The sequence below is a fragment of the Patagioenas fasciata genome, chromosome 1 (genome assembly GCF_037038585.1).
Source record: "Patagioenas fasciata isolate bPatFas1 chromosome 1, bPatFas1.hap1, whole genome shotgun sequence".
In the NCBI taxonomy this organism is placed as follows: domain Eukaryota; kingdom Metazoa; phylum Chordata; class Aves; order Columbiformes; family Columbidae; genus Patagioenas; species Patagioenas fasciata.
Window position 1 is genome coordinate 140,140,756 of NC_092520.1, and position 21,491 is coordinate 140,162,246.

A 21,491-nucleotide genomic window follows, 5' to 3' on the forward strand; every position below is an offset into this window, starting at 1 on the left:
ATGCTGCTGCCAGTTTCAGGAAGAGATTAAAAGCTCAAAGGGTCAGTGTAAAATGCAGATTTTCAAACGGGGCACATTTGTCTCAGAAATTTCCTGTCCTTCAGAAGTGTTTTCAGATAAGCAACAGCTCTAGGCAAGGACAGAATGAAAGCTGCAGAGCCTCACTGGGGTGAGACGTGTCAGTGAAAACTCAAAAAAGCTTTGGGAAAGGCCAGTTTTGCATGTGTTCCAGATTGGAGTAAGACAGAGAGGACCAAAGAAATCCTTTATGCCTCAATTATTTTGCTATTGCAAAGAAAAGCAAAGGCTGTGCATGGGTAACTTGTCCCTAGTCAAGGAAGCGAGAAGGAAGATGTGGTGGATGAGCAATAGCTACAAGATCTGCAATGCTTAAGGATGATTTGAGGGGTATTAACCCAGCCTGCTACCTGGGCACTACAAGCCAAAACATACACCTAGCATTTCAGGGTTAGGAACAGGAGTGTGCTAACCTTGTCCCCTAAAAAATTTAAAAAACAAAAAATATATTAGCACATACTTATGTAATCATTGCAGCATTATTACTGTGCAGCAAAGACTGCAGAAAGCTCAGTGAAAGGAGTATACTGGAGCCATCATGGCAGGAGTATTCTCTACAGCAGCCCAAAACAGATTACCATAGTCTAGAAAGCTTCAGCTTACACTAAGCTTCAAAACAGTTGATTTTACAGGGGAATCACTACCTAGAAGAATGCTGTTTAGATTCAGATTCCCCAGGAGCATCAGGTAACATTATTTTAAGCTAGCATGACTGCAAGGTAGCACAGCTAATGCAGCAAGGCAGTAAACACTTCCAATGAGAGATTCTGCAGTCAGAATAGAAGCATAGCAGGCTAGGATCCAGTTTTCCTTTTGCAACTGCCTCAGGGGATTCACAATAAGTACCCTGAAAATTACCCCTTCAGCACCCCAGTGGATCAGTTAGTAACAGTGATAATAATCAGAATACACTATGTTTTACAGAATATGGAAGAAGATTCCCATACCATCTCTTAGCAGTATTAAAACAAACACAAAACAAACAAAAAACACCCCACACAGCATAATCTCCAAGTCAGGATCCCACAAAGAGTTCCAAGCCCAGTTCTGCCACAGACTTCCTATGTGATCTTGCAGACTACTTTTCAGCCAAGAAGTAGATGACAACCATTCCTTTGTTCTCTAGAACCTCATCTGATAAAGCTATACATACATATTTTTTAAAGCCTCTTTGGAGCATGCACTTCCTCACTAGCTTCATACAGAACATAACCATACTCTCAGCCTCTGGGTGTCACTGCAACTACAGTAAGAGGTCAGCTAAGCTCCCCCCACCTCATCACTTGAGAGGCTAAGAAACTTTTGGAAACAAACTATCCCTACAATACCAAAGGCAGAAGCTAAGTTGTAAAAGCATCATGGAAATAAATGGGTCTCTTTGAATTCAAATATTCTTTCAAAAGACACCTTTATTATAAAATATATAGAAAATTAGAGTTAAACTTGTTTCTTCCACAATGTTAATCACAGCAGTTATTTAAAAAAAAAAACAAGGTAAACATGTTTTAGAGCATTTGTATATCCAATAAATGTTTGCTACTTGCCATCAAACACAGCAAAGACATGCTCAGTATCAGTGCAGTAAGGGCAGTCAGTGAGCATCAGTCTGACAGAGGCCAGGTAAAGAGCTGCTCATTTACCCTGTGTGCCACCCAACAGCACACTGAAGCAAGACCCAAATCACAAGATTTCAGCCTTGCTCTGCTGTTTGAGACAGGTGTTGCAGCTCCAAACAATCACGGCATTTGTCTCTCTAAATATCAGATGAGCTCAGTCACCTCAGATACTATGTCACTAAGCTTTCGCACCTTAAAGAGAAATGGCCAGTAAACAGAATCATTTTAAAATCATCAATTCCTTTCTACTGCCAGGGTGTTTTAACTCTCAATTAAGTTCCCAGATAAAGTTCTTTTGCAGGTTTCCTTACAAAGAGTTGTTTCTTCCATACTTACTACCAAGAATTTAGAGTGGTGGTCAAAAACTTAAGTTTTCGCCAGTAGGGTATTGACACATGGTGGTTCCATTCAGGTAGCAGAACAGCCATTCACCTTCTGACAGGAAGGACTGTGCACTTTGCTGCCCACACTAAAGGTACAAAGAGAGCAAGAAGAATAAGGAAGAGCCACCATAACCTGTTTCAAAGTACAGGACACAAGACTTCAACCATCATGTAATGCATGACAGATCACCATGTAAACACTGAATGTGAAGACTGGCATTTGGCATGGGGGGCACAGGCAGGTAGAACCAGGGACAGCCTCAAGGCTGCTTGTGTGCTTATGTGGGCCAAACCCACCACACTCCAGTTTGCATGTTGAAAATGGCTGTTTGTTTTGTTTTTAAGGAAGTGAATAAAGCCAGCACACAAGACTGCGAGCCTCCACTGAACAGAAGAGTGGGCCCTTATCTGCTTTTGTACTACATTCTACTTCGGGCAGATACAATCTAAATCTGTACAGAACGCAATCAGTCAGCAAGGATCCTGGTTAGTATTTTGCTAGCTGGATGCTGTTTTCATCCCTTAAAGGCAAAATTAAAAGATAAATTGATTAAAAATAAAAATAGTGTTTCAAACAATTCCAGGAAAAACTGCCATTTGCTACACAAAGAGCTTATTTAGCTTTTTCTTTTATGACAGCACCATCAAAAAAAAGATTATAGCAGAGCAGAAACAAGACACAGGCTGTTCAGAATGAAAACAAGGGAAACCACTTGTGTTCTCTTAGCAGTCATCTCTGCACAGAGACCAGATGACCAGCTTGCTACAGAACCATTCAAAAGCAAAGGAGAAAGTCTTGTCTCAGATCAGGTCCACTTCCCAAGCCCCAGTGTGCACACTTACAACAGTTAATTCAGTGCAATTTTAATTAAAGTCACTTAGTTTAGCTTGCTAGGTTCAGTAATACTTCTTGGAAACAATTGTGTCTGCAGCCAGACATTTTGTACCTATATTAGAAGGTGATGCTCCTGTGAGAAGGACTACACCTGTATATGGTCCTTATCTCTCATCCCTCACACAATTTTGTCAGACTGCTCACCTTCAGGAGCAAGTCAGGCAACATTTCAGCAGTGGTTTACACACTGTGAGGGAGGACACAGCATTGTACAGGTTGCTTTCCAAGGGCCGTTTTATGTTTCACAAATCAGAACTTCGAACTAGATCACCACAAAATAAATACCTGTACCTGACCATTAGTATAAGATTCTACAGCTAGACAGATGCATGTTACAGCAGGCCATTGAAGAAAGTCACAAAATGGCATGTAGTGTACTGGACAGACAACTTTTCTTCCACATTGGGCAAATATGATCATCATATTAAGCAGGACAAGTTGTCAGTGGTAAATCCTGCACCACTGGCTGGTTTGATAGTGATCTCTCATCTCACCATTCCTAGAGTCTTCCTCTTAGTTCCCATCAGTTATTTGGCAGGTTACAGAAGTAATGGAGTTCTTTCCCCAGCTGGCTGCTCCTTCTGAAAAAACTCTTTGATATGCAGTAGCTTGTTGTGGATCCTCTCTCTTAGGGGAGGGATATGATGGCTGGGGTCTAAGACATTGGTGCTTCTGCGCTCTCTTTCTCGCTTCCAGGTGAGATAGGGGTGTGGTGGAAAGGGCACTTCACTTCTCTCTCGGCGAAGTTGCACAGTTACTCCACTGAGGGCCAGCATTGTCCACACTGACAGAATAATGAAGTCTGAAAGAGAGAAAACAGATCCTTGTACCAAAGCAGAGCATTCTTTCCTTTCCCAAGCATAAACACTGAACCAGTTTAGCAGCAGAAAGGAATGAAGTATTGTCTCTGTGTCCTCACTTGCCTGGAATACGTCCATGCAAAGGCAAGAACGCACAGGGAGCTTAAGATGAGTCTGTTCAGTCACCACATTAGGCTGTCAGACTGCCCACTCTGCAAACTCATCAGCAAGGTGGCAGTCCAAGCCTGAGAAAGCAACTTTCACAAGGGCTTTTATCACATACCACGACCTGGAAGGTTGGTGCCTTTAAGTTTACCACATATTTCTCTTAGAGGACTAGAAATTATCACCTGGGTGTTGGAACTCACCCCATATTTACTGTGTTCTCCCTTCATCCCTTCTGACCCTCAACACTCACTGTTTACAATAGAACCAAAAAGGCAATGCTTTTTCTTTAAAAAAACCAAAGTCTTAAGAGCAGCACTCACCATTTGTTTGAAAAGGCACATTGGTGTAAGCTCTGTTGAAGTAATCATTGAGAACCCTTCTGAGCAGGTTTAAGGTGATATAAGCAAGACTTGTGTAGATGTAGCAAGCAATAGCTAGGATCACTGTGTAAGAGCCTACTATTCCAGAGGCTAGTATGTTCAGCTAGAGAGAGAGAAGAAAACACAGCTTTAGGAGAGACTGAAAAACACACTTCCCACCTCCTTGAGGCAGTATTTTGTATCAGTTCCTCTACAAGAAACTGGTTGCATATACCTGTTATCCAGACATCCCATTCAGACAGCAGAAGCTAAGTGCAACATGGCAAAGGGTCATTCCTTTGCTTATGGACCATTTATAGCACAAGTAGGGCTGAACAGGAACTCCCTAGAGCAGGGTCCTGTGCTGAGCTTCAGGAAGCTGTGTTAAGACTTCTAGACATATCCCACAGAACTACATCTTGCATTAAGAAGTGTGAGACCCCTTCCTCCCTCCTCCTGAGGTGACAGTACAGACTACTTACAATTCTTGGACAGCCAACAAAAAGCACTGGAATCATCAAAGCTACAGAAGAAAAGGTCACCCAGAACACAACATCATCACGGAAGACCCTGTAGTCTCCTGCAAAGACACCACAGTCCACATGTAATTTACTAGTTAGCAAAACATTTCCTGTTTTGTAACTGGTTGGAGGTGGGCTTTTTCCCCAAAGATTCTGTACTTTCAGAAATCTAGAGCACAGTGTTGAAAAGCTTAGCTTTTGAGCTCAAATGCTGATTGTTTAAGATGCATTGTAATACAATTACTCAAAGCAAGAACATAAAAAGATTGTCCCAGTTGAGTATAGGTTCTGTACTCTAAATTGGAACAGCAGATCTTGTCCATCAAAGATTTTTGATGAGGTATACATTACTTACCTGATAAGAACAAAAAGTACGAGAGTACTTGTGCCCAATAAGTCATTTTATTGCCTATAGATAGAGGTTTATAGTTTATAAACCTCTATCTATGCAAGTTTGACTCTAGAATATAGAGCAAGTGCAGCCATCACAACACCACAAGGCAACAAACTCTTCTTAAAGCCAGAAGGGTAATTAAGTTGCTCGGACACTACTTTGCTCCCTCTGCTTTCTAAGGCTTGTCAATTAAACAGAGGGGACAAGCTGAGCTCCAGCTGAATCACTGTTTTACTTCAATGAAGAGCAACCGGGGACTGCATGGATTATCACAGAACTGTGGCTTGAGTCAAACACAGATGAATGGAGAATGAGATACTGCCACACCAATGGATCTAAAGTAGAAGAGTTTCGAGATTTAAAACTACAATAGAGGAAACAGGGTGGCTCATGCACATGTCCATGAGGGATTCCAGTTCAGCAGGCTTGCTTGCTTTTAAGTGATTTACCTACTGTTTCTCTTAGCAAAACCATTCTAAAAGATCCTGATAAAGTTGATCCAGCTGCAAATACAAGCTTGTCTCCTACATTGCAGTACTCCCAGAGTCTTGCACTGTAGCTTAGTGAAAGATAACAGCAAGAGCTCCTCTTAATCCATGATGCCTTTATGTCTGAAGCCTCCAAGTTAGACTGCAGATTTTCTACTGTAACCTGCTCCAGATAGAGAACCAGACAGATGGCAAGTGCTTGCCTGGAGCAGAGCTGGTGTCACAGACTTCTGAGAAAGCATGCAGTTTAGCTCGGAAGAGATTCAGCAAGCTCTCTGCAGAATAAGCAGTTTCCTTTTTGCACCAGCACAGATTCCTAGGTAGTTTTAATTATAACTGAAGCCTTTCAGGTGTGCTGTATTTGTATTCCCCCAACGCAGGAAAGGGAAAGTTAAACATCACACTCAGATAAACCAAATATAGTATTCACCCTAGAGCCTTGCAGTGTCCCTGTAATACAGCAGGAACGCTTCACTCAATAGCCAGCAATTTGCAGCAGAGCATTTCAGCACATACCTAGTGGAGTAAAGAAGACAGTCGATGAAAAGAGAAATCCCAGCACAAGTCCAATAATGAACATTGCTAGCAGGACAGAGCCAAATCTCCACCAGCTTGCAACCAAGAAAAAACCTCCAATAATTCCAGCTACTGCTGTCAAAATAAGACGCACTGAAAAACAAAAGGGGAAATTCCAAACTAAGAATTGTGGCAATGCTACAAAAGCTTCAGTTACTGCAATAACATAATCGGCAGCTTTAGCTATGTGCTTGATTTTGTTACCGAATGAAAACTTTCTGAAAAAAAGCCAAATGAGTACCATTATTTGTGCTTCATGCACTTAACTTCAACTCCAGTCTGCAACTGAGGGTGTGCTACTGAAAGAGAAGCATAACACTGGAACAAAAGTCCATCGGGACTATGTACATCGGGACCTTGAGTTTCCAGGGCAGTTAAGGTTGCAACAACAAATGCACGCACATCAAACAAGTAACTATGAGGTAGGACAAAAGACAAAAGGAACTAAGTATTGCCAGCGTAACAAGCAGAATACAGAACTTCCACTCCATCATTTTACAGATGAAATCTGCATTTGATCTGAAACTGATGTTCAGCCATTATGAAAGTAGGAAGGAAGCATGTTGCAAATTTCCAGAGTTCCTAAAAACTTATATCTTCCTTGGATAGATACTCATATTTGTCTTTTGTAGTTGCAGCTATTAATTCTGCATCACTATTTGATGTTGGGAGCAGCAGTTGCTCTTGTTGTGTATTAAGCTATTACAGTAATCAGAGCTCACTCCAAGTACCCAGGTACCTTCCTGTCCTTCCTAAGGCTGGCCAACAACAAGCAGAACTGAGATTTTACTTATTGTTGTTATGAATACTAATATTTCAGGAAGACTGTGAGGTATTCCAACATATCTACTCACCATCATAACCAAGGCCAGTTACCCTCGTAATGAATACAAAGAAGAAGAATCCTGAGAATATGAAACCCATGAAGAATAAGTCTATAGAAGAGGAGGTAGGAAAAAAAATATTTAGTATGCTGTCATATCACTTCATACCAAGCCCACTTCAGTACATCTTTGTGTTACAATGGGAAAGGAACACCTCAGCTCACTGGCTGAGAAGCACAAAAGGAAAACCAGACAACAACCGGACACTTCCTTAAGCACTTCAAATAGTAAAAAAATTACATATTTAGTATCTATGCACCCCCAGCACGCACCCTAGTTCTAGGTTCCTGTTGAATACCAGAAACTTCTTACTCTGCTTAAAAACTCCAACCCTGTTAAAGCAAAGCAGTGGATCTAATTTACACCATAATCACTATCAAATAATTCTTAGTAATAACACCACCAGGTTACATCTATGACATTCTAACCAGACACATAAGAGGAAAAAACATTCAGTACCTGTTTTCCAGAATCTGTGTCCAAAAAAGCAAGTGAAAAGACCAAGAACAGCAAGAGCAGTGAAGAATACTTTGGTAGAGAGTTTGCCTACATGGAAAAAGAAAGGGATACTAGATCATTCCATCTAGTAGTCCCAACAATGAGGTTATGATAAGGTCCAGTTGCTGTCACTGAGTGTGCTAACAACTTAATAGCTGCCACTCTGTCAGACACTGCATGGGAGCAGATCCACAATGCCTGAACTAACAGTTATCTTGATATGATCCCCAACAGAATATTGAAGTAGTTTCAGTCTGATTTAAGAAATCAAGAGCTTCCATCTTAGAGAAGCTTCAGCCTTTTAAATAACAATTAGTTAAGTAGCTGTAACTTGCCATTTATAATACTGATCCAGCTTTACCTGAAAATTCTCTGCTCAGCTTCAAAAAAAAGGGACATTCAATAATCCATTAAAAAAATATCAGTGCTATAGGATTAGTGACCCAGGCAGCAGCTATAGTCTTTATCACTGCAGCCTTCAACATAGTCTCCCCCTTTAATATACTTTGCATACCACAGCAAGGTCCATCAGCATCCCAGTATGTCTCACCTCTGTGTCGTAGGCAAAAATCTTCCTTAAACTATTTGAAATGACAAAACCACATTTTCCTTGTTCACCAAATTAGAGAAAAGGGTTTTAGCCTCAATTTTTTGTCTCATGTTGTCGTAAGACAATACCAAGTTTGGGAAAAGTTACTGTGCTGCAACATATGGTAAGAAAATAATCAGGAGAACAAATCTCTATGAACCACATTCTATCCGTTATTCTTCTCCCTTCCACAGGCATAATGAGAGTGGCAGCTTTGTTCTTCCACTTGAATTCTCTCACTATATAACCTTGTACAAAGTAGCACAACTTTGTAGTCATTTCACTATTGCTGGCATTATCTTCAGGCTTATTTTAGTTGACTTATCTCCTTTCAAACTATTTGTAGGTTACTGATTCCTGTTAGCACCAGCACAGTTAGAAAAGAAAAATATCAGGTTGGACCCTGATCTAGTTACTGTTTTATTAGCTTACTTTCACATGTAGCATCTATAGTCCTACAAGTGATTTAAGATTATATATCCAATTCAAATGGAAAAGCCCAGAGTGGCACTGCAGAATTGGGAGTTATATATTAGTAAGTCACAAATTAAACCTCATTTAAGTTAAGGATTTAATTGCTAATAGCTTTCCATAGTCTTATTTTATCATTCTAGAATTTCTCAATCAAGAGGTAGACTTCACCATGAATTAACAAAATATATTCCATGTAGAATAAATAGCTCCTACACATATTAAAAAAAAAAATCTCAGAAGCACCATTTGACTTATTGGAGCACGAGCAGCTTGAAATGAATTGACAAGGACATACAAGTCCCAACTTACTGAGGGTAGCGCAGTTATCTACTAGGTCAGCAAAGCTACAGGCATATGTATGCACAGGTACATATGCAGCAGACGTATTCCAAACAGGATCCCGTACTATGACATTGTAGATCACACCTTGTCCAGGAAGTGAAGAAAAGTAGACATTGGTCTTGTCATCATTTGTCAACGTAAGCATCTGGAATGGTAAAGAATATTTTTAACTGCAAGGAACTGCTTGTCACCATTACCAATAGCATGCTGGTGTGTTCATGGAGCTGAGGCAATCCTCAGCAGCTCAAGGAAGATGATCAGCAAGAACTCCAGGCAAGAGCTCTCCTATCCTGAACCTTCTCAGTACAACCAGTTGAAGCATTAAAGGCTTACAGGACAGACTCTACTTCCTCCAACATTACTATGTTTTCTGACAGAGAAGAAGATTCTCCCACTCATGTTTTGCTCCTTCTTCCCTATTTGAGGACACAGTTCAGGGAACCTATCAGTCTACTAATCCACATCTAGCCTCTGAAGCAGGCAACGCTACCATTCTACTCCCCAGAAAAACCAGACAGGTTATAGCCACCAAGATTCTCTCACTCTGTCCCTTCCAGTTCCTTTGCTGGGGGACAGGTAAACATGCAGCACATGTTTGCTCTCACATATCAGATCTCTTTATGCTACTACAAATTGTGCTCATTTCTAGGCCACTTCTACTATATTCTCCCCTCTTCCTTGTACTCCCTGTTCAATACTCAGCATGTGAGGATGCCAGACCCCAGCATCTATCTGGCATTGTAGGAAACTATCCATCTTTGTCAGAAGTGGCTCTATTTCTGGACATGCAGGCACTCAGGGGCAGTTCAGCTAGAGGCAAGTTAGACTCAGTATCACTGAGGGAACACTGGCTAAAGCTGTATTCAGCAAGCAGGAAGAGAGCACAATAAGAGCTTGTTTAATATAGGAAAGGGTACAAGACAAACATCTCACAGTCCAGTCACTAACATCTAACTAATATCAGAGTCCATCACAAGAAGCCTCAGTTCTGCCACATTTTGGGCTCTGCTAACTAGCCACCTCTGTCCCAAGAGAGCCATTTTGCATCCGTCACTCACCGTATACTTCCTAGTCAGAAATCCCAGATACAAGCAAGAAGCCTGAAGCATCAGCAGATTGCTTATGTCACCATTAAAGGAAGACAAGTAAAGAAAAAGACTACAGATATTGCCCCTGTCACATGCCCAGTACACCAGTGCTTCAGACTTACTTTAATGCCATTAGCTTTGATACTTTCCACCTCAGACATCTTCCGTATGTGGCTCATGAGTACCATCTCAGAAAGTTCATTCTCTGGCAGGAAGTACTGGTAGACATCATAGCGCAGTCGCCATCTGGAGTTTTGACCAGTCCCTGAATCGCAGGATGGTGGGTTTGCTCCTCTACAATTAAAAAGAGATCAGCTACATGACCAGCTAAAGCTCTTGGATCTTAACATCATTTTTCAAGAGTTTCCTGTCTGAGCTGGCACTATTTGGCTTCTGTTCTTTAGCAGTTAACACCAGCAACTACTTCAAAACTAGCTGTTAATGTTTAGAAGCACACACTAGAGCAGTATTATGCAGAACCACTCTGACGTAGGTAGTATCTGTGCCTTTACATTTACAGAGCCTTCCTGTGAGCTGGCATACGGAACCAGCACAAGAATTCCAAGAAGTCACAACAGCATCACTATTTGGTTTTCCGTGCATGCTATATATACAGAACATAGCCTTCCCTATTCTCTCTGCCTGTCACCTGAGATATCAGGCACCACTCAGGAAATAATGCCTTATAACTTGAAGACTCAATGTTAAACAAAACTCTAGGTCATTATCATGCTTCAGTACCAGTAAAGGAATGAAACTGGCAATGATGCACAATTGCTCTTCAAACAGATTAAGTAATTCTGAGGAATGGGAAGATCCAGTATTTGCTGACTGCTTGCACATCTGAGGTTGCACAACCTTTCCCACAAGATGCAACTCTCAACTTTTATCTCTCTTCTCATGTATTATCTCTTCCCCTCCTTTTCCTGATTTCTCAGTTTGTTGCAGCAAACAAGATTTCTGCCAGCAGCTGGATGGTCAGCCCTTTCAGCAGAAACTTCTTTTATGATCTTGACCAAATGCACAACAAAGAAGGCCTTGCCCAGTGCACTGAAGTTCTTCACATACCTGGTATATCCCAAGTTTGCAGGTGCAAACTTGATGTGTGTATCAACCACTGTATAGTCCAGGTAAATATTTGGATCCACTTCCAAGTCAAACTCTAGATTGCAGCCTCCAGGAACAGGATCTAGAACACAGAAAATATCTTTAGCAGTTTTCACTTCCCCCTTACACAGCATTAAAAAAAGTTCTAAGACCTCGACAATGCGTGTACTTGCTGCAGGCATTGTCCGCTTGCTGAGCACAGAAAATTGTCAGGTTATAGTCCTGCAGATAAGACCAGTGCTTTCACTACAGTCTAAGATAGGTCCTGACACATATGTCCAGAAGATTTCTAGTCTAAGGTTGAAGTCATGACAAGACCATAGAGCACACTGTATACATGACTTGCAATTCAGCAGTGATGCTAAACTTTTTCAGCCGATTCCGAAAGAATTTTTGGCATCTCCATTATATGTTCACACCATATAAGAATATCACCTCTAAAAGCTCAACATTTGATTTCATAGTTAATCTGTAGTAAGCAGAGCTGGTATCCCTTAACAGGTAGTAAGAACATACCTTTCTCCATATAGGGAATAGAGATAGCTGTGCTGAGCACCTGACTAGCATCCAGTGACCGAAGGTACCATGTACATACAGTCTGTTGAGGTCGAAGGATGGAAACCAGTCCTCTGTCTACTCCAGTTCCTGAGCTGTTCACAGATGGATTCTGGACAGAAACAAATTATATAAACAAGCAATTCCTTTTGTGAAGATTTCTACTGCAGCTTGATGTATTGCATAGGAGTCATATTCCTGCCACAAACCTGTAGGGCAAACATTCCAGTGCCACTTCCCACAGATGAGGTAGTCAGCCATTAGCTAGCATCTTAAGGAAAAGAAAAGGGAAGATGGGAAAGAGAAGCTAGGAAAAAAAAAAAGGCAAGCTGCCTCTGACAACACACACTGCCTGGTTCAGGCTCAAAAACCCAAGTGATAAGTTTGAGACAACTAAAGAGTTGACAACCACAAACAACCTGCAGTGGACTGACTAATAAAGGTGTAAAAGGATTGGAATATCCCTCACAAAAAAAGTTGTGAGATGTCGCTAAAGAGCATTCTGGCAACTGAAGTGCAGAAGCACCTCACTGTCTTCATCAGAATGGAGATGACTGTATGACAGCTCACTTCACACTAGCCATGCCAGAAGAAAGTGCTTGAGGCCAGGTCAGCTACTGACCCAATGCCCACCATCAGCCATGCTTTTCAGAACCAGGGGTCTTGACGATATACCAGGCAAAAGTGACAATATCACGCTCATGCAGCTGGAGCAACCAATTGAAGTGCAGTAAAATCTGTTTTTCAGCATGGAAAATGTGCTTTTGTCCAAGAAGGCCACAGTTATCTAAGGCAACACTGTAAGGAAGCACTTCAGACATGGTAGATTTTTAAGGTCTGGCTCAGTTTCATATTTCTAGGGGCATGCCAGCCCTAAAAGCAGTATAGCCATATTTTTGCAATCCTGTCCTTGGCCTGGTAAGGCACATAAATACATAGTCTTCCGCTGTCAGTTCAGATCCTTTATCAGTGGTAATCAAAGACTGAATAGTTGTAATAGTAATGCCTTGGCCCTGTAATCCTTACTATTTCACCAGTACAAAGATGACTGAGCTGGGTGACTTGTGTTACAGGTTATTCATCTCATAAGTTTCCCAAGATACTTTCTGGCACTCAGTATATTCTCATTCGGAAAATACTGATGAGGGAGGGAAACTAGATGGCATCTGTCAGATTGCTATCTACTACCTTCTGCTCAGTGTACATTCTGCTGAAATACCACTTAGAGCCTCACAGCACCATAATAACCACATTTTGGATTGCATCCCAATAATTATGGGACAACCTGAGGCTAGTGTACAGCAGTAGGAATGCTTATATTATTGGCTAGAAGTAGGAGCCTTCACTGGAGTACTACCCAGGAATCTATCCATGTGCCACCAATTAGATTCAGGACAAGCAGCTGGGGTAACAAGACATAACTGTAGTGATTAGATCAAATACACACAAACAAGCAATAACTAAACATCCCAAAGTCATCATATGTAGTGTATACGGTATCTGCCAGATACTTATCATGAATCTGTCTTTAATTTGACAAGCTGAGGGATAGTAGTCAGCAATCATGTGACAAAAGCACCACTTCCACCCAAACCAAAGAGCCTTGAAACATTTTCAAGCCAGCTCTGAAATTCCTTCAAAGTTCAATCCTCCAAAATAGTAGCTATGACATGAGTGTGAGAAAAGATTTCTGAAGCTAAAATACTAAAAGCCATGCAGGTAAGGTAATTATATAGCTTCAGTTCTACATTCCTACATGTATCAGAGCCAAGTCCTTTGTTGAAAGAAAATTAGCACTTAAGAACAGAAGTGACACTCTTACCATACCTTATCAAAGGATATCACCACATCGTTTTTCTGGGCATGTACTTGAAAAATAACAACAGTTATATTGCTTGCAATGTGCCTGATTACAGCTTCCACTGGATTGGTCCGGTTAAGTAGCACATTTCTGAATTTTCCCAAGGACAGCTCAAGAAGACCTGCATTACAAAAGAAAAAAAAAAAAGGGACACTTTTTTCCTGTCCAGGGGGAAGCATTTACCAAGGGGAGCCAAGAAGCTTCCAGTACCCTGAGATTAGTCAGCTGAGAATAGAGCAAGATGTTGGTTTATGCCGCTCTCACCCTGTAAGCAGTATTAAGGTTTCAGAGACTACTACACACAGAGCTGTACCTACAAAAACAGATACAGCTATATGCAGCCCAGCACTCACCTAAGCACATGGGGCAGGACTTCCTACCAGAAGCTCAGTATTTGATACAGCTGAGCTCATCAGCAACACAACAGCGACAGGTGATCAGCTCCTGTGATCAACAGCAAGCAACATTCACTGGAGTACATAAGAGAGGATACTGAGAATTACTTGCTCTGTGGCAAATACAGGCAAATATGCTTGTATTAGCCAGCCAACTTGTACAATGCCTGTTAGACTTCCTGGGTGAACTCCCAAACAACGGGAGCTGGAGTCAGCTTCTATAAAACAGTCAAATCTACAGTTTGCATATGTAAACTAACACCCTTTCAGCTATTCACATGTCTTTTGCTCCCACACTATTCTTGAATTAGGACTGTTGGACCCCAGTTTCTGTATCTAAAAATCTGACTCATTTTTCCAAGACACTACCAAGACCACTTCTTACAATGAGCATAATCCTATGATCCACATGACCCAAGATATAAAATTATTTGAGAATCAGCTTTGGCTTGTCATTCAAGCCCTGCAAGAAAGCCTGGTTTCTCCCTACACTGGGCTCTTGAGGTACAAGGGATGTCAATGGAAGGAAGAGCAGCAGCCATACAGAAGTCACAAGATTGTTTTGTTGTTGGTTAGCAGGCAGACTAGATACTTAAAGAGCATGCACAGTGTTTTTCAGGTTTGTTTTTTTCCCCTGAATTCCCCTGAGAGCACAGACAGTAGCCCAGCAGTCTTAAGACTTATCAAGCCTAAACACATACACAGTACCTCCTCAAATCAGCTCCCTCTTCTAGTGTAAACTGTTGATACTGTCAAGTACTCCAAGAGAAGCAGAGAGTAATCAACAGCACCATCTCATATATGCTGACGATGATGATGACTCGGGTAGTCTCCCATCCAAAGTTCTGTACTGCTTTCCTGTTATGTTTCACTCTTCCCTACCAAGAACTGCCATCTTGAACCAGCTTCTCTACTTCTTGATGATATGAAGTGAGCTCATGCCCTCATACTTCCTCCACTCCTCTCACAGTGGAAGAAGAAAGGCAGAAAAAGTCTAACACCTCATCTTGCTAATTTCAACTCTTAGACACTCACCCCAAAATTTGATACTGCATCACAAATAAAACCTCAGCTGAAATATGGGGATCACAAACCACCTAGGAGGGTGATGTCCCACCATTTGCAGCTTGTGTAAGGGTAGGAAAAGTCTGTATTCCAAGTTGTCAAACAGTAATTAACGTAAAATTAGAGCTACCAAAAAAGCAAGCTTTGAGTATTCTTCAGTTTCAGAGAGAGTCCCTGGTGTAGCATTCAGATATCTTCCCCTTCACAAGAACTTTCCTCCTTAGTGCTTAAGTACTACCAGAAATGCAACTAGCAGCATGAATGCTAAAGAAAAACATTCAAAGGCACACACTATAATATCTATGCACTCAAACTTGGAGTAAGAGTTTTGAATGTAGGAAAAATGTTTTCTTTGGTCTTTAAGAACTTCAGCACAGTTTCCCAAACTGTGAAATGTTCACACTTAAATGCTCTTTCACGGTAAAAGCTGAAACCATACACATCCTCTCCATGCTCTATAGCAGGGATGTCAAACTTGTTTTCACCAGGGGCCACATCAGTTTCACAGTTGCCTTCAAAGGGCCGAATGTAATTTTAGGACTGCATAAGCATAGGACTAGTTACATTTACACAGTGTTAAAATTACATTTGGCCCTTTGAAGGCAATCACAAAACTGATGTTGCCCCTGGTGAAAATGAGTTTGACACCATTAGTCTACAGCAAGGGGAAAAAACCTGCATTGCTCTGTCTTATTTCCCACCTCCACTCTGTACTCATACCCCAAGGCCTCTGCATAAACCAGAACAGATTCATCAGCAATACATACAGCCTCTACTTCAACATGATCATGAGACTCTAAATGTCAGAGGCACTGAAGATTAATTAGTGTGGTAAATTAAGGCATAGTGTTCTACATTACTCTTTGCGTAATTGTTCCTAAAACAGTACATGTGACATACATTTTAAACCCAAGTCCAGACAGAAGAGCATAGATTCAGGCTGAAGAACAAGAATGGCTACATCTGTCAGACCAGTATTTTTCAGCTTGTTGTTCATATGCTCCTTGAACCACACTTCCAGCCAGGCTTGAAAGATGACTAAAAGGATAGTTCACAAGCACTGCAGAGCAGTAGAACCTTTAAAGAAGTTTGCTGGAAGAGCATTTTTCCAGCCTTCTCTTTTTCTCTCATTTGAAAAAGTCACTGGCAGCACTCTGAGGCAGAAAGGGAACATGCAGAACAAGACAAATTAACCAAATCACAATTCATTAGGCCCATTGCTACTGTAGGGTCTCAGAGAGGTATTATACTACCTCAGCTATACAGAGTTCAATGTTGTCAAACATAACTTTGAAGAACAGATACCAAAACCTTCATGAACACATAGTACTGACACCAGCACGCAAGCTTTTTCGAGCACTGAAGGTAACACACCAAACAGGACTGCAGATTCAGCAGCACATGCAGCAGAGATGCTGGCACCACAGAAGTGAGGTAGTTGACCTAGCAAGTCAGCAACAGAGCAAAGAACAAAATCCAGGTATCCTCAGCTTTTTTGATTGCTTTACTTGTTTCAAACAATGGAAGTCTGTAAACACTTTGTAAGATGCCAGGCTACCCCCTCTCTTTCTCTCCAGCTATATAGAAGCACTATGGTCAATGCATGTCAGAGCAGTTTGGGGTTTGATACAAGGGAAGAACCCTCACTATCACAGAGATAATCAACTGAAAACATACTTAAAGGAAGTTAGCATTATTGAAACTGAGCAAGAGCTGAGCAAAGACGGAGTAGTAAGTATGTGCTGCTCAGTATACTAGTACCACCAATACTAGAACAGGAGCACAGATATTCCTGCATATGAAAAAGAACTGATGAACAGAGGTGGGCAACAGTCTACTCTCTCACTCCACATTTTATCTCTTTACCACAATAAAAGCAAACCCATTCAAAAACAGCAAAGGAACTCAACCTCTCAGATCTCTTCCAAAATCAAAAGTCCTTATTCTTAACTTTAAAAAAAAAAACCCAATAGTCAACTCTACAGAGGCTCAGGATTTAATATCCTTTCCCTGTGACATGCAGTCTCCCCAACAAAAAACAGTCAGCTTGAACCATTTCCATTCTGAGTCAGTGCCAAGCTCTCGGTTCATTTGATGCTTTAAGTAAACCACATTTCTGTCTCCAATAGTCAAGTGCCATTCCCCACCACCAATAAGCAGCTAATCATATGAGGTTCTTGATGACACGTAGCAGTTCAATTTCCATTAAGAAACATAACTGAAGAAGCACCATTGCTGCCCATGCAGGAACTGTCTTTACCTACAAAGCTGTGCTCAAACAGCATGTTTGTGTCAAAGAAAATGCATTTCTACTCTGTGCCAACCAACTTACAGTGGATACACAGAATAACCTTACATAAGATTTGAGAGCTGAGAAGAACCTTTCAGTGCAGGGAATATGTCAACAAGTAGTCACATGAAGACATTTATCGGAGATGAAATGCAAGGTCAGAGAGAAAACCAGTTTGAGCAGGAAAAACACGAGTGCCAGCAGCCATGTCATATCAGACCTGCAGGACCATGCATATGCGGATGCAGAGCAGAGCCCTGCTACAAGGTGCCTGTCTTTCCACATGAGTAAAACCTCAAACAAATATATCACCCAACCCACTTTCAAAAGAAGCAATATTTAGGAAAGCATCTAAACTTTAATTGCTTGCATATTGAGACTCATTCTTAGAGTTTGATGCTTAAAGCAGACAGTGCCACAGAACATGGCTTTTCACCAACTACAGCACTCCCATCCCAGAAGACTATTCCATCCACCAAGTTAGAGAGGTCATGAGGTCTTCCACAACTTGAAAACTGAAGGAAGCACCACCTGTCTCTTCTGCTTACAGTTTTCCTAATCCTGATTAACAGTTAGAACATTCAAGACCTGGCCTCAGTCACATTGCCAGCACTGTCAATTATGTCAAGATGTCATCTGTGCATCACGGTAATAAGGCTTCAAGATGCAAGTGACCAGAGCATTCAGAAAGCTCAACAGCTTTGTGTGAACCTCTTATTTTTAAATATTGTGTCTGCACAGACTACACAGGTAGCACAAAGTTCATCCAGATAAGCTCCCTTTATGAAAAGGGCACTGCTCAATCCTCTTTACACTATAAACTTGCTTTAGTTTTTCCAACACTAAACAACCTGGCTTGAATGTAGCCAACAAGGCCAATTTCACTCCTATTTCAGGAAGGTGGAGCTCACTGTTAAGTAAGAAGTATGATAACACTTCTGCACATATACTAAGTTTGAAAAGCTGCAGCCCACCAGAATCCCAGAGAGTTAATATAAGCCATCATGGACAGATATTACTTATCAGCACTTTTAAAACGAAGCAGAATCTTCTAGTGTTTGGAGATGGCAGAGCCCATCACTACAAACCTGGGCATCCAAGACTCAATAACCACAAATCAATTTCAAATAAGTGAACCATTAAGCAAACGTCCTTGCTTAAAAGGCCCAATGATCAGCTAGATATAAGTACACCAATTACGCAGCTCATAAGCTTTTCATGAGAAAAATACTTTCCCCCTCCACTGTCAATTCTGCAAGGAAAGACGGCAACAGGCTCCTTCAAGGCAAAGCAGTTGGCTTAGTCGCATATTCATTCTGCTTTTTTACATATTGTAAAAAAAAGTGACTCAACACATGACCCATTTTCAATAAACTCCAGGAGACAAGCTGTCTCTTCCACACCTGAGACTGATTCTTAACACTGTCTGCAGCCTTGCAAAGTATCCCAAGAGTAGATTTCTCCTTTTGAAAAATTAAGCTTCATTAGAGGCAAGTTTAAAACTAAAGAAAAACTAAGAACAGGAAGCTTGCATCATCCCTAACATAAGGGACTGCTTGCTTATATCTGAATTATCCCTGATGGAAACTGAATATTTTTTCCTTTATTTGGAGAGATAAGAGCTTAACCAGAAAAAGGTAAGCTGGTGTTAAGTCTTCACAAGCTATACTCACTATAGTACACTTACCACTGGATGCTTATTTTAATCACATGCAGGAACACAGGGTAATTAAAAACAAAACAAAAAAACCCCAAATAACATCAGATTACATCAGCATGGCCAACAAGTAATTTTAGGAACCAAGCTCCAAATTCTAGGGGTTTTTGCTCATTTCTTTAATTCTACAGGGACAGGGACTGTCAATGTGCAATTCACAGGGTGCTGGGAGCCCGCGACCACCTGCATGTGGTAAATAAATAAATAAAGTATTAACCTTGCTCCCTTTCTCATATAAACTCATAGGTAGTGAATGCCCCCTTGTTTCCTCAGACGGAATACAACTCTACGCCAGACTCATCAGCCTGAGCTGTATCCCTGCAACAGCACAGTTAAATATCAGTCTGGCAGATCTATGTAAGAATTTAAGTGATGGCGTTCATCCCAATTAAGCCGCAGGAAAAAAAAAAAAAAAAAAAAGCAAAGCAGGGGAGGGGGAGGAATGGGTTCTCCCTGCCCACATCAAAGATTAAGATAACCACGAGAATATAACTCTTCTCCAGCTCCGCAGACAGCTGCATCTTCACTTTGATCTTCGCTCTTGCTGAACCCGCCAGACAGCAGCGGCTCTCCCCACCACCGCCTGCGACACCCCCAAAAAGGCTCTGTAGGCCCCTCCTCGCAACAAGCCTCTGCCCCTCCATCCTCCTAGACATCAACCCGGCCAAAAACACCCCTTCCCCGGTAGAAGCCAGGCTCCACCAGCCCTCCAGCCGCCTAATGGCGGCCACGGCCTACAGTCCGTTTGCCCCCCCCCATTCCCCGCGCCGCACTCACCCGAGGCACCGCCATGGCGCAGGACCCCCAAGAGCACCACGGCGTAGGGGAAGAGCCGCATGACGCTGGGGAGGACACGGGAGATGAGGCTGCGAGTGAGCCAGGGCGCTGAGGAGGGGCCTGGGCCGGGCGGTTCCTGCGAAGCACCGGAGCGCCCGCCTCCCGCCGGTGGCTGCGCCGCCTCACAGGACCCGCCCGAGCGGAGGCCGCTCCCGCCACCCGCACACCCACCTGCGTGAGGAGACTGAGGTAACGGCTCCAACCGCCGGCCCCCACGGGCTTTTATTCTCCCGAGCTGCGCCTGTCGACCCTGTGGCAGTTACTGGGGCGGGTGAGGGGCTTGGGGAGGTCTCCTGGTCAGGATGGGGAGGGTTGAACTTTATTTCTAAAATTTTTTTTTGACATTTTAATGCAACTGCTGCTTGTTTTTGTCCTACAAACAGCTCGTTGGCCTCGGAGGCTCGCAGGCATGTGTGTTTGAGGCGCCTCTGGCTGTGAAGGTGATTCATGGGCGCATGATGGTAGAAAAGAGAAAGCAAATTAAAAGCCTCTCTTTTTTTGTGGAGCGGGGTGTGTTTTCGTTTTGTTATTTGGGCCTTGTTTTATACATCATAACCTAGCTTGAAAAAGCTTTCTAGGATCACCCCTATTTTATTTTTTCTCCTGCTTGCTTCAATCCAGTTTCCAGTTAAAATGCATGAGGAAGCTGTCATACCAGAGTAAGAAGAACACGGAGATGAGTGCTGGTCCATGTTTACAGATATTTCTGATAAATGGTGTACTTTCTTTGTACTTTGCCTACTACGCTTAGGAAGGCAGCCTTTTTCAGTCAGGTTACCCCATTTGCTGAGGTTATTTTTGTTTTGCTCAACAAGGTTCCTGTAAGTCAAAATCTGTGAGATAGTGGAAGTCTGTTTAGTGTTTGCCACTGCCGCAGTCAACCTTCCCGAGAGAGACCTCAGTCACTCTTTATTCACAGCTCGGCATTCAGACTGCTCACCCGTGGCCTTCAGTCACAGAGCCTGAGCGAGGCTTGTCTCATGCCATCAGCCTCACTTATTCCACGCTCAGTCTGGCATCCATCCCACTCTCGGAAGGCTGAAAAAGAACCTGCTGCCTTCAATAATAGCTGTAAACCCATTAAAAAATGTGCAGCAGGTTTTGGTCTACGGTGCAGTAGTTTTGTGACTTGGCTTTTTGAGAGGACCATGAAGAAAACACATCTCAGTTTACATGAACGTACATGTATGTGTAAAATCCTAAAAACTCCTAATCCCAACCATGCTATCAGAAAACCACTTTTGTCAGATTAATTTGTATCATGGCGGAGGGGAGCTGTACGTAGCAAAAGGTTCTCTTGACCTATATGTTGCTGCTAGGTGGCTGTATCTACAGTGTCACTGCCAAGTTGGCCAGAAGAAACTCCTGGAGGTCTCCAGCCCAGCTGTCCCCTCCAAATATTCAACTTCTTCAACTATATCACATTGTTCAGGGCCCCGTCCAGCCTGGCCTGGAAAGTCTCCAGGGATGGGGCATCTACCACCTCTCTGGGCAACCTGGGCCAGTGTTTC

At 42.2% G+C, this 21,491-nt stretch overlaps 1 protein-coding gene and 1 long non-coding RNA gene across 3 annotated transcripts; one reads left to right on the plus strand and one right to left on the minus strand.

Annotated features, from left to right (window-relative positions):
- Positions 1-1,469: 1,469 nt before the first annotated feature.
- TM7SF3 (transmembrane 7 superfamily member 3) lies at positions 1,470-20,115 on the minus strand. Of its 2 annotated transcripts, XM_071816152.1 has the most exons (13): positions 19,921-20,115; positions 13,643-13,797; positions 11,777-11,927; positions 11,222-11,342; positions 10,276-10,447; positions 9,033-9,210; positions 7,622-7,708; positions 7,133-7,213; positions 6,219-6,371; positions 4,782-4,879; positions 4,261-4,423; positions 3,467-3,774; positions 1,470-2,163 (listed from the first exon to the last, which is right to left on the minus strand). In XM_071816152.1, the coding sequence occupies exons 1-12, from the start codon at positions 19,979-19,981 to the stop codon at positions 3,512-3,514; spliced, it is 1,683 nt and encodes a 560-aa protein (XP_071672253.1). In that variant the 5' UTR covers positions 19,982-20,115; the 3' UTR covers positions 1,470-2,163; positions 3,467-3,511. The 2 variants fall into 2 exon arrangements, with proteins under 2 accessions (XP_071672253.1, XP_065714141.2); XM_065858069.2 differs by having other exon boundaries at positions 1,470-3,774.
- LOC139829291 (uncharacterized) lies at positions 19,746-20,485 on the plus strand. Its single transcript, XR_011741739.1, has 2 exons — positions 19,746-20,169; positions 20,364-20,485. It is a non-coding gene; the product is annotated as an uncharacterized lncRNA (long non-coding RNA).
- The last annotated feature ends 1,006 nt before the right edge of the window (positions 20,486-21,491 follow it).

Excerpts from the sequence above, each read along its gene's own strand:
- TM7SF3 (XM_071816152.1), bottom strand. The coding sequence starts at position 19,981 with ATGCGGCTCTTCCCCTACGCCGTGGTGCTCTTGGGGGTCCTGCGCCAT. Across the intron at positions 6,372-7,132 it reads AACTGGCCTTGGTTATGATG|TGCGTCTTATTTTGACAGCA; the intron begins GTGAGTAGATAT and ends TTTGTTTTTCAG. Across the intron at positions 3,775-4,260 it reads TGTGCCTTTTCAAACAAATG|ACTTCATTATTCTGTCAGTG; the intron begins GTGAGTGCTGCT and ends TCTCTCTTTCAG.